Source organism: Leptonychotes weddellii, chromosome 3 (assembly GCF_054177405.1).
Source record: "Leptonychotes weddellii isolate Sample4059 chromosome 3, ASM5417740v2, whole genome shotgun sequence".
Taxonomy (NCBI): domain Eukaryota; kingdom Metazoa; phylum Chordata; class Mammalia; order Carnivora; family Phocidae; genus Leptonychotes; species Leptonychotes weddellii.
The window spans coordinates 112,479,791-112,496,643 of NC_138371.1; the positions used below are offsets into that span (position 1 = coordinate 112,479,791).

General features: G+C 37.2%; 1 protein-coding gene across 1 annotated transcript in view; it reads left to right on the forward strand.

Moving 5' to 3' along the window:
• The window catches only part of FRY (FRY microtubule binding protein), a 241,551-nt gene that overhangs the window by 114,393 nt on the left and 110,305 nt on the right, over positions 1–16,853 (forward strand). Inside the window, exons 12-17 of the mRNA XM_081815497.1 lie at positions 1,576–1,679; positions 2,157–2,265; positions 4,125–4,211; positions 9,944–10,115; positions 11,606–11,738; positions 15,750–15,857. Of these exons, the coding sequence (XP_081671623.1) occupies positions 1,576–1,679; positions 2,157–2,265; positions 4,125–4,211; positions 9,944–10,115; positions 11,606–11,738; positions 15,750–15,857 (713 nt within the window). The remainder of the gene's footprint in view (positions 1–1,575; positions 1,680–2,156; positions 2,266–4,124; positions 4,212–9,943; positions 10,116–11,605; positions 11,739–15,749; positions 15,858–16,853) is intronic.

Here is a 16,853-nt window from a genome sequence, read left to right on the forward strand (position 1 = left end):
CAGGGGGTGAGGGAACCCACTCCTGACATGGAAATGGAATGCACACAGCCTAGCTAGAGTTTAGGGGGCTTGTGGGAGAATGGAGGGAAGGGAGGCAGAAAAGGTAGGTTAGAACTACATATTGATTGGTCAGTCATGCCATGCCAAGAAATGTTACATGGGTCGCACAGGCATCAGGGAAACCACCCAACCCATGATTTTTAAATCAAGAGGAATATAATTAGAGTCAGATGGACAGTGGGGAAAGAATCAATTCCTTCCTCTCTGGCTTGTTATTGCCTGGAAGCCAGTAGCTCTGCCATAGCTGGTCTCCCTGCCTCTGCTCCTTTCTTTCCCTTCACTGTAGGCAGGGACTTCTTTGGTGGTCCCCTTGATCTTAGTGGCATCCTGTCACCATCATAAGAACCCTGGTCTTGGGGCGCCTGGGTGGCTCAGTCGTTGGGCGTCTGCTTTCAGCTCAGGTCGTGATCCCAGGGTCCTGGGATCGAGCCCCGCATCGGACTCCCTGCTCAGCGGGAAGCCTGCTTCTCCCTCTCTCTCTGCCCCTGCTTCTGTTCCCTCTCTCGCTGTCTCTCTATCAGGTGAATGAATGAAATCTTTAAAAAAAAAAGAACCCTGGTCCCCTTATGGATCCAGGCATGTGGGGTCCCACATGTGACCACTGCCTTCCTCACTGGCCTCATTAGCCACTAGTCTTTCACCCGGCCCCATGCACTGGCATGTGAACTGTTCCCAGGTTCTGAGACGTGACGTATCTTCTCCAGCTCTCTTAGCTTCCATGTGTTCTCCCTTCCCATCATCTTTCTACACTGCTCAAAGTTCCACACTGTGCCAAGCACAGTACCTGGCCCACTGTAGCCACTCAGATGTTTGGTTGAATGAACACATGAGTAAATGTCAACTGAGTTTTCATCTGTCCCTGGAAATTTTTCCTGACCCTCCTTGAGCTTTCCATATCTTGCCCTTCTTTCCATTCTCTAGCTCCTCTCCCTACCAGTTTTTTCTACTGCCTGAAGAGTTGATTACTTACTGTCCATCTCCCATCCCCCAGAGGTTGTGAACAACTTAAGGAAAGGGATTATCTTTTATCTCTGTAACCCACGCTCTAACACACTGCTTAGTACACATTCAGCTCAATAAATGTTGGTGAGTAATTAGATAAGGAGCTGCGGAGCTTGGGGAATCAAAGCAAAAAGGGCATAATCAACAAAAGAAAGAGGACATTGATTCTCTCTCTCTCAATGCTAGAGCATACAGGTTCCCTAGGGCTGGAGGAAGAAGGCAATTTCAAGCATTCATCTTGGCAAAAGAGAGAATAATATGATTTCCCCCTGAACTACCCTGTCCTGCCCTCATGGCTGTTTAGATCCCTCCTCATAGATTATTTACCCAATGGACACCTGAAGTCAAATACCCCATAAGTCCCAGATGATACAGGTGCCTTGTAGGGACCCTGCATTTCTAGGAATTCAGAAAAGAATATTCTCCATACATTACCATTTGATCTTTTTTTTCCACTTAAGCTTAATTAAATCTTAAATCAAATACTATCTTACATCCCGGTTTCTGTTGTAGAATAAAGACCCCAAGATGGCTCGAGTTGCACTGGAATCTCTGTACAGATTACTTTGGGTTTACATGATTCGAATTAAATGTGAAAGCAACACAGCTACTCAGAGGTAAGGAGCTGGTTTGGGTTAATGGTAACTATATTACTGAGTTAATAGTAACCATTTCTCAGCCAATGGAGAGGGTGTTTTGTTTTATTGCTACCTGTACTAACTAAACTACAAACTATTCAGTTGACAGTTTCTAAAAGATCTAAGTGGTAAGGACATTTTCAAGCTTTCCTTAGTCATTGGCTCAGCAGCCATTACAGACATTTCAGCATCTACCAGGACCAGGAGTTTCCATGTCCAAGGCTGCATTTCACCATGTTAGCAAAGCAAATGACTATAATTTTCCAGCTGCCTTTAGTTTTCCAGAAAAACTTTTCATAGAGTAATTATGCTAATGGAAAAGGGATGAAATGGTTTGTTTTCTTTTTCCAAATTCTCTCTGATACTTAGATAAGATGAAGCATCTGCCATTTTCCCTTACAGAACTGGAGCTCAGCCAATCTTGCTTGTCTTCTCTTTTTTCTCCCTATCTTTCAGCCGTCTTATAACCATCATCACAACACTTTTCCCCAAAGGGTCCCGTGGTGTGGTGCCAAGGGATATGCCTCTGAACATCTTTGTGAAAATCATCCAGTTCATTGCCCAGGTAATGGAGAAGCTTCTGGCAGTGGGAGTAATCTAATGGGCTTCAAGTAGCCAGTCTCTTTCCTAGGAAGTACTACCAGATGAAGAGTCTAAAGTAGTATCTTATGTGTAAAGACTTTTCAGAATGGTTTTGTAAGTGTTTTCACACATAGCTTTTTTTTTTTTTTTTTTTTTTTTGCTTCAAAACAAATAGTGACATGAGTACATTAAATGTTTTCAGCATTTGACAAATGAAGGAACTGAGAGACAGAGTTTGAGTGACTCACCTAAGGTCACAGAGCCTATTAGTAAAAGGGTCTCTTGACTCCTAGTCCCTGTTTTGTCCTGACTCTCTGCTCTGGATTCTGCAAGTCAGGAGGAAGCAAAGAGTCTGACATTTGGAGGAAATCAAAAGATGATTTTTGTGAAATTTGAAGAGTGAATAAAAATGCTCTTTCACCCTGTGAGAAAGAAGAATGAAATAGAAATATTAGCATTTATTAAGCACTTACTCTTTGCCAAGAACTTTTCTAATAACTTTGCAGGTATTAATTTCCTTAAAAACTGGGTCCAATAATAATAAACATAGTATTTAGTATTTAGTTTATTATATAGACCCAAGATTATTCCTTTTAAAACACCCCAACTTTGACTTCCTTGCAATTTACAGAACAAGGGGAGAAGATAATTATTCCAGTTCAATCTCTGCCACAAGCCAGCTCTATACCCTTAACAAATCAGAGAGCGTCTTTCTTCTATATCTTTATCTGTAAAATGTGGGCGAAATGCTTGCCCAGTGTACTTCAGAATGCTGTGTGGATAAGGGGAAATTATAAGCATGAAAATGCTGTTAGGTACAATTGATACTGATATAAAGATGGAGGGTTCAGTTGTTACTTCACAGACTATTTAATATTTGGTATCTCTCTGTGTGTTTGGTATAATGAGATGCCTCTGTAATATGTGCGCTTAGAGAAAAGACATTACTTGCTTTGCAGGCAGATGAATTAATGTGATTTTTCTGCCTGTAGTTATCACGTGGCTGAGCATGTACATTGATTATTCTGGAATATGTTGTATAAAATGAATGTATCCTATCATAGTAGCCACTGTCTCATTATTAAAATCTGGCTTATGCTTTCTTACTTAAGTACCATTATGTATCTTATTTGTTGGATATTCATTTCACTTGCAGAATTGTCCGTTATAATATGAGCCAAAAGATTTGAAATGTTAGAGAATAGGAGAAAATAGTCATTTTGCAGTGGGGTTTTTTTTTTAAGATTTTATTTATTTATTTGACAGAGAGAAACACAGTGAGAGAGGGAACACAAGCAGGGGGAGTGGGAGAGGGAGAAGCAGGCTTCCCGCCGAGCAGGGAGCCCGATGTGGGGCTCGATCCCAGGACCCTGGGATCATGACCTGAGCCAAAGGTAGACACTTAACGACTGAGCCACCCAGGCGCCCCTTGCAGTGGTATTTTTAAAAACACATTTTAAACTGAGTTTCAAGAAGTTATCAGCATTTGTAACACAAGCAGGAAGTGTTGAGACTGTGTAAAAGCCCAGACACTCCAGGTGTTTAGGGTTTTCATTTTGGGGGATTTGTTTTTTGTTTTGTCATTAGCCATTCCATGCTTTAGGGGCTAATTCCACATACTATATAATGAAAACATCTTTGTGCACCACATGAAAACAGAGGCAGCTTCACCCAAGGTTCCAGTGGGCATGGTCTTCCTTCAGGGACTCTCTTGACACATAAAATTGAGCAGTATCTTGCTTCTTTTAGCAGCCAACTGTTTGGTACCTAGAATGAAAATAGACATTTCACGTTGAATTTGTATTTTAATATCTTTGTTTTGTTTTCCCTTTTTCACTACAGGAACGCTTAGATTTTGCAATGAAAGAAATTATTTTTGATTTTCTTTGTGTGGGAAAACCAGCAAAAGCTTTCAGTCTCAATCCAGAGGTATGAATGATCCTTTTATATACTTCTAACAGAGCATGTAATGACAGAGCCATACCTTTGCTTTGTAACTTTGGGGGATAGGGCAAAGGACATTTCTCTAAAAAGTCTTCTGTTTGTTTCTGTCCATATTATGTGACTAAATAGTATAGATGATGGAATTTCAGAAGTCCGATTTTGGATGAATAGACTTAGAATGATGGCAGGTTGATGCGCTACCATATTCAGTTCTTGTAAAATAGAGTAAACCTTGCCCAAAAAAGATAATCTGCCACTACAAGTCAGGTTGTTTTATTTAGTCAGTACTTATTTAAATAGTCAGTTACATAACTATTTTGATACAGATTAACAAGTTGAGTATTGGGAAGTGATGAAACAGAGAAGAATGAATACATGTAATAATAAAATACTAAAATCCAGTGAAATTGAATCATGTATAAATATATGTTTCTGTGACAGCATCACAACTCAAGGGCCAGGCAGATCGTGGAAATGATGGGTATGACACACAGTTGGAGTGACCTATGCAAATGAGAAGCACATTCAAGTTTAAACTTTAAAAACACTGTGGGCCAACAGAACCGTGCCTGGCAGGCTGCCTCTTCGCAGTCCTTTCCCTATGATATTGTAGAAAGAACACTGAACCAGAAGACAGCAGTATTAGATTTGCTCTTGACACAGGCTCTACCACTTTTACTGGCTATATGACATTTATCTCTCTGAACTTCAGCTTTTTTTGCCAGTAAAATGAACAAAATACTTTTCTAGATCACCTCATGGAGTACTTGTGATATTGTGACATTACAAACTCTTAAGCCAAAAAAAAAAAAAAAACCACCATAGTTTGGTTTTGGTTTTTTTTTTTAAGACTGTTCCTATCATCACTGTGATATTGTCTGGCTCCTTCATTCTGTCAATAAGGACAGAGGCTCAAAATCAGCAGCTGGTTAGTAGTAAGAGGAACCAGGTCTCCTGGTTTCCTTATGCTTCTTCCCACCACAGCCTGTATTCTCTTCTTGGTGCTAAGGTTGCCATATATCTAGGCGTACATGGAGGAGCCCCAAAATGGGAGTTTGGGAGTTTTTGTCTGGTGTCTAATGATATCACGGTCTTGTGAAATGGCTGCAGCCAGGGTCAGTGGGCCAAGGGGAGAGGGACAAAGTCTGTGCAAATCCAGGGCATTTGGGCCGTAATGAGGCCCAGGACTCTATGCTAAAGAGCCTTGTCCTGCTGGAAGGTCTCTCAAGATGTTTTTCACTTCTCAGGAGTCCTGGCTTCACTATCTTCAACAGTGCTCAGAACCTCCAGGTTATTAGTCTAAAAAGAACATATTAAAAGCTACCATCACTATCACCATGTATAAAACTTACCCTTTTTTCTTCCCTCAAACTCCCCAATCAGTGATTAATTAGTTAACCTCTTTGTGCAGAGCAGTTGGAAATTTGGGGTTTTTTATGTTAAAAACTACAAAAAGATATTTGAGTATCTTCTTTCATTTCTCTTGAGCTTATAGGGTTAAGAGAGAGTTTATCTGTAGTTGGTAATTAGAAGCTTAAAGGCATATTTAGGACCCCACTCAATAGCACACACAAGGATGAGAATAGTCTATAAAGCAGACGTCACACACTTGATAAAATATGTTGTAGGGCACAGTTTCTCAAGGAATATATTCAGTTTGTGTCTTAAATAATATTTTGGAAATAGCTTGTGGAACAGGGCCTGGAGATGTAAAGGATTCTCTTACTACAAAGTCTACAGTGCACCACCATTCAACAATTAAATAATTTCCAGTTACGTGTCTCACTTTAGTTCAGACCAAGATGGCTTCCTATATGCATCCTCATCATCATAAGAATTTACTCATCTGTGAGAAGTTTCTAGGCCATCCATTTCTCTCATTCTTGCCTTGACCTAAAATAACATGGACCTGGAGGTCCTAGCCAGTCCCAGAGGCAAAAAGAAGAAATAAAAGGTATAAGGATTGGAAATGAAGAAATAAAACTCTTGATTCACTGACAACATGATTGCCTGTGTAGAAAATACCAAAGGATCTACAGAAAACCTACTTAACTAATAATCATTTGAGAAAGTTTGCAGGATACAAGATAAATATATAGGGACACCTAGCTGGCTCAGTCAGTAGAACATGCAACTCTCGATCTCAGGGTCGTGAATTCAAGCCCTATGTTGGGTGTGGAGCCTACTTAAAAAAAAAAAAAGATAAATATATAAAATCAATGTATTTTTATATTATGGTAATGAAAAATAGAAGTTGAACAACTTATAATAGCAATGAAAACAAAATATCAACAAAGCTAACAAATTATGTGTAAGATTTATATACTGAAAACTAAAAAACATTGAGGAAAATCATAGACAACCAAAATAAATGGAGAAAAATGTTTGTGGATTGAAAGGTATCAAAATGGTCAGTTGTCCCCAAATTAATCTATATATTAAACTGTAATCCCAATAATAATCCTAATTAAAATCCCTATAGCATTTTCTGTAGAAATCAATAAACTGATTCAAAAATTTATATGGAAACTATAAGGAACTAGAATAACCAATGTAATTCTGAAAAAGAAGAAGAAAATTGGAGGACTGGCATGTCCTGGTTTCAAAACTTACTATAAAGCTACAGTACTATCATACTGGCAGAAGAGTAAATATAAAGACCAATGGAACAGAATAAAGAATCCAGAAAAAGATCCACGCATAGAAGGTGAATTTATTTTCAGCAACATTTTCAAGTTGTTTCCATGGATAAAGTCTTTTCAATGAATGGTGCTGGACCATTGGACATCCACTTTCAAAATAATGAACTTCAGCCCATAATTTGCACAGTAAGCAAAAATTAAGTCAAAATGAATCATAAACCTAAATGTAAAATCCAACACTGTAAATCTTCTAGAAGAAAACATAAGATAAAAGCTTTGTGACCTTTGGTTGGGTGAAAATTTCTTGGGACACAAAAATCATAAATCATGAAAGAAAAAAATTGATAAACATCATCAAAATTAAAAATGCCTGCACTTTAGTAAAGACTTATTAAAGTATAGAGCTACTGACTGGGCAAAAATACTTGCAAAACACAAATTGATAAAGCACTTGTACCTAGAATATGAAGAACTCTCACAACACAACAGTGGGAAAATAAACAACCCAGTTTTTTAAATGGGCAAAATGAAGAGCCTCTTCCCCAAAGAAGAAATGCAAATGACCGATAAACTTATGAAAAGATGTTCAACATTGTTAATCATTAGGGAAATGCAAGTTAAAACCACAATGAGATGTGCTGAGAAGGATTTGGGCATTTAGAACTTCATACTACTTTGGTGAGAATGCAAAAAGACACAATCATTTTAGAAAACAATTTGGCAATTTTGTTTAAGGTTAAATGTACACTTACCCAATGATCCAACATTTCTACCCCAAGGTATTTATCTAGGAGAAATTAAAACTCTGAAAGTCTGGAAAGGTTTGTATGAATATTTATAGCAGCTTTAGTAATAGCCACTAAAAATAGGAAAGCAATTAACATTCAGCAACTGGTGAGTGCGTAACAAGTCGTGCATCATCAATATAGTGGAATACTATTCAGCGATGAAAATGGACAAACTACTGATTTTGCAACAGCATCTCAAAAGCTTGATGCTAAATGAAAGAAGCAAGACACAAAAGGCTATGTTCCATTTGATTCCATTCTGGAAAAGGCAAAACTATCAGGCAGAAATTAGACAATGATTGTCAGATGCTGGGTTGGGGAATGGAGTGACTGTAAAGAGGCACGAGGGAACTTTTTGGGATGATGGAAATAATTTTGTATCTTGACTTTGATGGCAGTTACCTGACTACATAGGTTTCTCAAAATTCAAAGAATCATAAACTAAACTAAAAAGAGTGTGTGTTACTCTATGTGAATTATGTCTCAATAAACTTGACATTAAAAAATAAATGTGGAGACTCTAACCTACAGATATATAATTAACAGCAGGAACTCTTCAGGCACCTCACTATAGCCCTGTATGATCAATATGTATTATTGCTCTCCTTTTACAGAAAGGAAGCTGAGACTTGGACTTGGAAAAGTTAAAAGATTTCTTAAGGCCAGACAGATAATAGAAGGGAGAGGTATGATGCAGAACTACCCAAAATACAAAAAGAAATTGTTTATGAAATTAAATAAAAAATATGTGTCCCAAACTATCCCATCTTACTTCTGCCTTTAGTGTTATCCAGAGGGAAGGAAAACTAAGAGAACTGGCCAGGGTGGTTCATAAACTGGATATACCACTTGCAAATAATTGAGGCTTGACCATTTACATCAGTCCATGGTTATTCTACTGATACTGCATTTCCTGAATTGAACATTCTACTTCCTTATCCAAAATGTCGCTGTGTCTTGAGAGAAATACACAAGCCTAGAACATATTTCATGAACTACTAAAATAAATGAGGAAATGAATGGACTTCCCTACACAGTTAAATTTTTTAAAGTTAATGCTCTTTCATTCTAGAAACTGCAGAGAGAATATTATTAAAGCCTATAAAATCATAAAGTACACGTTGCATGGATACAAATGAGCCAGAGAAATGTTCACCAAATCCTGGTTGAAATATCATTATTCCTTGAGGCTTGAATAAATAGTTCCAAAATGAATAGAAGTCTATATTACTTTTTGTTATAGAATGCAACCATGTACCACAGAATAGGCATTTTGGACAAACCTGACTTGGACATTTAGCTTTCTACCTACTACTTATATGGGCTCAATTTCTTCACCTGATAAATAGGAATAATTACACATTCCTTGCATCGCTGTTTTAAAAATGAGAGTTAATGAGCAATTCCGGATACATTTTAGGGACTCGGTAAATTATAACTAGATTATCATTGTTGGTAGTAGTAAGTTTATTTTCTGATGCAGGTGGTAGCCTACTCTGGAAACCTATTACTTCATATAATATATATTCATGTATTACTTCATGAAAATATGAGTATAAATGCGTTACACATGGCTGTTAAGGAAGTACAGATGTTTTAGTACCTTCTGACCTTTTAAGACATTGCTACAGGTAGCAACTGTCTCACTGAGTCATCTTTCAGAGCCAATATTATGCCTTCCCTGAGCCTGAGGAAGATAATGATCTGGCCCAGAATGGCATTTCTTCTCATAAGTTCATGTGTTTTTATCAGTAACACGGTTCAGTGGCATGGAATTTTTAAAATTCATTTTCAAACTTGCCAGTCTTTTTGAATCAAGAGTCCTCATCCCGCAATTCACAGCAGACCGTTTGTGTTTTGTGATTCACAGTTGGAATTCCTGTTGTTTTCATTCAGTCTTTGTGAATTAACACATGTGGCATCTCTCTCCCTCCAGGAGACATAGGAGTCCCTTGTTTTCCTCAGTTTACTTTAGTTGCAGCTGCCCCAGAGGACGGCTGCCTTTCCCTCTGAGGTGCACCAGAATTCCTTGGATGTGACCATCTCAAACATACCTTCCAAGTAGGGTGAAAATCTTTCTGGTGGTTTTCTTGTGGTGCGCCAACAAACAGTGACAGGAACGTCATTTTACGCTCATAGGTTTGGCCTAAAGTCTTGTGCCTTCTAAATTACTTTCTCATACTAATCGGGATAGCACGCCATGCTGACTTCTCTCAAAGACTGATGGTTTAACTCAACTACAATAATTGGGCTTTTCTTTTTATCATGAACACATTATCTCTTACAGAGAATGAACATTGGTTTACGGGCATTCTTAGTAATAGCCGATAGCTTGCAGCAGAAAGATGGTGAGCCTCCCATGCCAGTGACAGGAGCTGTTCTCCCTTCAGGAAACACACTGAGAGTGAAGAAAACATATTTGAGTAAAACGCTAACTGAAGAAGAAGCCAAAATGATAGGTGGGTCTTAAAGATGTGCTAGAGCTGGGCCTTGTTAAGCCCTTATAATGACCAGTGGAACCTTACCCTCGGTGAGATACACTGTTAAAAAAATTTTATAAAGTAACTGGCGAGACATTCCAACATTAATTGTTTTGATTGATTCATGCTGTGCTTTGTTTTACTGCCCTTTAAACTTTCTGGAACTTCCTGGTAAACATTTTGCCATTTAAATGTTAGACTTTTATCTGTGGTCTTTTCAAACTCCTAATATTGATTATCTACATTTTACAGTAAATTTCTAAGCCATCTGTATCCTTTGGTAGATAATCCTGTTTATAAAGCAACCATATAAATATTCATGTGTTGGTTTGTTCATTTTTATAGTTCCTTTCCTTTTTTTTTTTTTTTCAGTAAAATTAGTTTAATCTGTGTTTTAAACATTCCAAATCCCACATGCGCCAGGTTATATTGTGGGTTTAGCCTACATGAGATTATTTTCTTTTTAGTTTAGCTATTTTAATCCAAAGAGATGATTTCTTCCTTGTTGAATACCTGAATTTAGAAACCTCCCACAACCTTTGTTAAAATAATTTTTATGTCAAACACCTGAGGGAAATTTGAGGAGACTTTTTGCTTTAAAATATTTATCTTTAATTATATTTATAATATAAATTATAGATTTATCTAATCTATAATTAGATAAAATTATTTATCTTTAATAAATAAAAATATTTATCTTTAATTTATCTTTAATTTATCTTTAAGATAATTATCTTTTAATTAAAAAGATAAAATATTTATCTTTAATTTCTGAACTCAAATGAGTTCAGAAAGATTTAATGCATGAGAAATAATCATTAATAATTATTTCATTGAAATACAAATTTTAAATACAAAGCAATTTGTTTTTCATTTGTATTATATACATAAATATATAAAATGCATATACATATATGAAATACATAGGCTATGCATATTTGTCTTCCATAGTAGAACATTGACACTGTATTTAATGAGAGCAGTAAAAATACTATAGCTAAAACTCATTTACCTTCATTTTAAAATTTAAAAGTCATTTTTATTTTACTAAAAAAATCCACACATACGTTTCAGAGAATAATAAAGTTATTACAATCCTAACCCCAAATGAGAATTAATTTTTATTTACATAATCAGTAACGATGGTGAATTTTCTTGTACTAACCAAAAACATAAAAATTCAAAAGTAAAACTTTCCATTTCCTTTTTATTTTAACTCTTCGAGAAAATAGTTCCCTCTGAACAACTAGAATTCCTATTTATTAAATTCAAGTGATTATTTGGTGAACATCCACCAAGTCCAGGATACTATGCTAAGAGTTCAGCGGAAAAAGGATTGAATTAGGATCTGCTTAATGAATGACCCATAGATGGTCTACGGTAAAAACATGTCACAGAGGATGAACAAACTAGGATTTCATTCCTTGATGGATTTAGTCAAAGATGTAACTGTAATGCACGTTTTCCAGGCATGTCATTATATTACTCTCAAGTACGAAAAGCCGTGGACAATATTTTAAGGCACCTTGATAAAGAAGTAGGAAGGTGTATGATGCTAACAAACGTTCAGATGCTAAACAAAGAACCCGAGGACATGATCACGTGAGTACAGTGAGGACTGTTGTTAATTAGCCACGATGTACCAGCAGAGACTTTTCTCATTTATTCTTCCAAGTCATTCTGTATCTGTTCTCCTCTTCCTAGCATCAGAGTTCTGAGAAGTGGTAAGGATAGTAAGAATGTCCTTTGGCAGTATTTGACTAACTCGAAAGTGATCTATTTCAGTTACGTCTCAAGGATCATTAGGCCAGTAAGTTAGAAAATGGAGCCCAAGACTCTTTCACTGGGCCACATTTTCCAGAAGTGGTATTTTGCTCCCAAGCTCTATCACAGCCTGTGTGCAGTAATGTCATCACCAGTTCACAAACACTCTATCTTTATAGATTTCTAATCCACTTGTTTCTAGTGACCGTTCCTGAACTGCGAGAGTTAAATGTGCCTAATAGCCTCTATGCAACCATGTCATAGCAATACTGGATCTTAAAAAAAAACAAACACTTCTGTAGTTTTGAATGTAGAAATCAAGTGTTCTTAGTCAAATTCTAAGCTGTGGCTTTGTAATTAGAACTCTGCCGAAGAAACTCATACAACTTGAATTTGCTGCTTTTGATCCGTGATGGCAGGAATTAGGATTAGGTTGTAACTTTACATTCTAAGAGACTTCAGACTTTGTTGTTGGACTATGAATTAAATTATATTTGACACCTGGGGCATAATTCCCTAAAAACATAATCGGGAAAGTTTCCTTTGGTCCTCTAGCATCTCCAGTTCCAAACACCACAGTTAGTCGGAAGGTTGTTACCTATACAGGGAAATTCATATTGTGGGTGTGTATTTTAATTACAGTGGCAGCATATGAAAAATGAAGTATGACAAAACAAAACAATACAGGATAAGACAAAGTAAAGTATACAGAATTATTTTAAATCACATTTAGCAGTATATGAAGTTAAAAGGAAAACCCCCTTCTCAGAGCTCCACTTGATATCTGCGACCATTCCTTGACTCAGTGTGATTCCTTCCAGAACTTTCCCTTTGTCAACACAAATATATGTATATATGCATTTGCTGTACAAAAATGGGATTATACAATGCATATTATCCTGCAGCTTGCCATTCATTTGATTTAAATGATCACATTTATTTTTTTTTTTAAGATTTTATTTATTTATTTGACAGAGACACAGTGAGAGAGGGAACACAAGCAGAGGGAGTGGGAGAGGGCTTCTCGTGGAGCAGGGAGCCTGATGTGGGGCTCAATCCCAGGACCCTGGTGGGATCATGACCTGAGCCAAAGATAGACGCTTAACCACCTGAGCCACCCAGCACCCCTAAATGATCACATTTAAATAATCACAAAAATTGAAGTTGACAAAGATGAATAACATTAGATGTATTGTCTCCAGCTCCAGTTCTTACCTCACAAATTGCCAGATTGTTAGTCAACCTTTAACCTCATTAGTATATACTTTTTCAATATATCAAAGCAATTTTCAATTGATAATGTAGAAGATATAAGAAATGCTTTTAAAACTTCTGCATTGTAGTTGTTTCCCCTAAAATTAGTAAAAGAAAAAAAAAAGCTTTTAAAGGAAAACTATATTTACAATCAAGAGATCATATAGGGTCGGGACCAAAACAATATATTCAAAACCATAAAAAGGTACAGGTTTAAATGTAACTGTAAACATTTTGTTTGTATTTTAACCAATACCTTAAACTTTTTCTAAGATGATTCTTTACTTTTCCCTATTCATCTTGAGACCCCCCAAATAGGGCTAGGAATACTTTCCTTGCTACATTTTAAGGCAGGTCCCTGAGTGGAAAATAACTCATTGCTACATTTCCCAAAGACAAAAAGAAACATTGAAGAAACATAAGCATTTGGCAGAAGACAGTTGAGGTCCACACCATGCAAATGGAAACCATCATTGGAGTTGATAGTCAATCCTTCACTTTCCCATATCCTGGGTAGGGTATAAACTTGAATATTAGCATTCTATGGCTGCACCATTTCCATTCTTCATCCCCTTTGTGGTACATGATAATAACAGTATCTGTTCATAAAAATCATGTTTTGGGGGGGTTCACTTCCTATAAAAGCCCCGAGAGGGGAGCCAGTTAAGTGTCCGACTCTTGATTTCCACTCAGGTCATGATTTCAGGGCTGTGAGATGGAGCCCTGCCTCAGACTCTGCACTCAGCGGGGAGTCTGCTTGAGATTTTCTCTCTCCCTCTGCCCCTACCCCCACTCCCTTATGCTCTCTCTCTAAAATAAATCTTTAAAAGCCCAGAGAACAAGGACTGCAGTAGTAGGAAATCACGCACCCATTAGAGCTTCTAATCTAGGCTTGTTTTATCAGCTTGGAAGCCTGGCGGAATTTGCCTTACAAATTCAGGTCAACGGGGTCATCTGTTTTCCAACAGATATGAAAATAATCCCAGCTGTTTAAAACATCTGGTGGGCAAGCTAGGAGAACTATTTAAACGACTCACCATGTTGCAAATGAACAATTAAGAGCCGTCCCTAGGCTCTAACTCAGTACAGCTATTTGAGGATGTCACCTGAAGACTTCTCATTCCTTCAGCTGATTAAAAACCACTGTGCAGGGGCACCTGGGTGGCTCAGTCATTAAGCGTCTGCTTTCAGCTCAGGTCATGATCCCAGGGTCCTGGGATGGAGCCCTGCATTGGGCTTCCTGCTCGGCGGGAAGCCTGCTTCTCCCTCTCCCACTCCCCCTGCTTGTGCTCCCTCTCTCACTGTGTCTCTCTCTGTCTAATAAATAAAAATTCTAAAAAAAAAAAAAAAAAAAACCACTGTGCAAAGGCTTCTTCTCTTTCCATGCAGAAAGGACTATGGAAAAGGACAGAAAATCACCCTATAACTTTCTGCAAAAATGGAGCATTTGAGAAGTCAATGTATATGTTTTATTTTTCACATGAACAGTTTTATATTCATTCCTAACAAAGTTAAACAAAGCCAGGCTAAAAAGCAAAACTGCTGTCTGGTTATAGAGAGGGCGGATTCTGCTTGCTGCATTTCTATTCTGACCACAGTTACTATTCCAAGAAAGAATGACTTTATTCTACTTTGCATTTTCATCATTGTCTTTGTGTCCTACAATAGCATTAATTTCATGACAGTTTTATATTTATTCTCAGAAGACTGAATTATCAGAATTTAAATATATTATTATGTTGTTATGTTAATATGTTGTTATATTTTATCACTTACGTTCTTTGAAGGATTTGATGGGTGGTGTAGTTTTTTCGTAAAGGTTCTTGATAAAATATGTGGTTAAGAATCAGTTACCTATTTAAACAACTAAAAATCGAAATAATTTGTCATAAAATGTAGTGTTCCTTCAGATTTTACAACAGAATGTAGAAGACGTTAATTATCTTTAAGCATTCATATTCTCAAGACAATAAAAAGAGGGAAGGAATCTCCATAGAGGTCAGACTCATCAGAGTAATTTTAAAACTCTAAATTGAGTGCACAACTATATATGTTTCAGGATTTTACTTGACATTATGAAAGACTTATTTTTGGAAGCACTTAATTTTTTAAATGACAGTGGGGACCTCCAGAGGAGAAGCATAACTCACTAGGGAGAGAAGCTTCCAGATGTCATGCTTGTTAGAGGTACGGTTCCTTGTATACACAAAAATCCTATTTTTAAATGCTGAGTGTAGGAATGACTGCACCATATTTGTTACATGCTGATGCATTTAGGCATGTTAGTGCATTCAGTATTTTAAGTGCAGTCCACAGGGACCAAAGCCCATGGAACCCAACTGAATGGCAAACTGTATGGTAGAATACTGTTGACATTGGCATTTCTCTTTCCGGATGTATACCTCTAAGAATCAAATCTTTGTATATTCTCTTAGAACTGGCCAAGCTATAAAGGTCATAAACATTTGAGGGTAATATGCAGTAAGCACCACACAGTGATTCAGAAGGCATGGATTCTAGTCTTTTTTCACGTACTTGATTGATTTTTTAAAAACTTTTTATAGCCTTTGACCTATGTTTGTTTTCAAATTCTAGGGGCGAGAGAAAGCCAAAAATAGATCTTTTCAGGACCTGTGTTGCTGCTATCCCCCGACTGCTTCCTGATGGAATGTCAAAACTTGAACTTATTGACTTGCTGGCTAGGTAAGTGAGAACTGCCGTGGGTGTATTTGATTAAACTGATTGTAATCCTTTGTCATGAGTCCTAAAAAAAAAAAAAAAGAATGATTATTAAAAGTTGACAAATATTTACTAAATGAGGCATTATTCTAGGTACTATGTATAGGTAAGGAGAAATAAAAAAATGTTTTTTGTCTTTTCCCCATGTTCAAGGGGCTTAAAATCCAACGTAAAAGCGAATACGTAAGTTCATAAGGTAACTAACAATCCAAGGCCTGAAATTGTGCAAACTAATGGCACAAAAAGTGTGATACGTGAGTTCGGTGGGTAGAGGGATTACTAGGGACTGAGGAAGTCAGCAGATCAGTCCTGGGAGAAGGTGGAGGTTGAGATAGGACTCAGAAAGGAAAAGCATGACATGAACAAGGGCACAGGGGTGGGGCCAGGAAATGAGGAGATGAATCTGCCTGGAGAAGAGTTCATTCAGGGTCTGATTCCCAGTCTGACGCCCATAGACCCCCAGGGGGCCAAGAAGGTGGGTAACAGGGATCCTTAACTAATTTTAGTGCTTCAGAAAGCTTCCAAAAGCCATATATGTATCACCCTCCCAACATTGTCTATGAGAACGCACAGTCCAACTAGAACCTCAAGTTAATTTGTTTTAAGTGAAATTATGTCGTTACAGTGAAATAAGTGTCATTTTTCTCATGTTGGTATGAAGTTCTAGCTGATAGTTATGTGTGTCTTTAATTTAAAAATCAGAAGTGACACTACTTAAAAGCAATTTAGAATATGAAATCCTTAGAAACATGGGGCACATGAAGGGAATGGAATGAGGAAGAACAAAATCATCCTTAATTTGAAAAAAGAAAGAAAAAGAAGGAAGGAAGGAGAGAGAGAGAAAGAAAGAGAAAGAAGGAAGGAAGGAAGAAAGAAAAGAAAGAAAAGAAAGAAAAGAAAGAAAGAAAGAAAGAAAGAAAAGGGAATTTAGAAAGCCAATGATGAAAAGACCTAGAAATA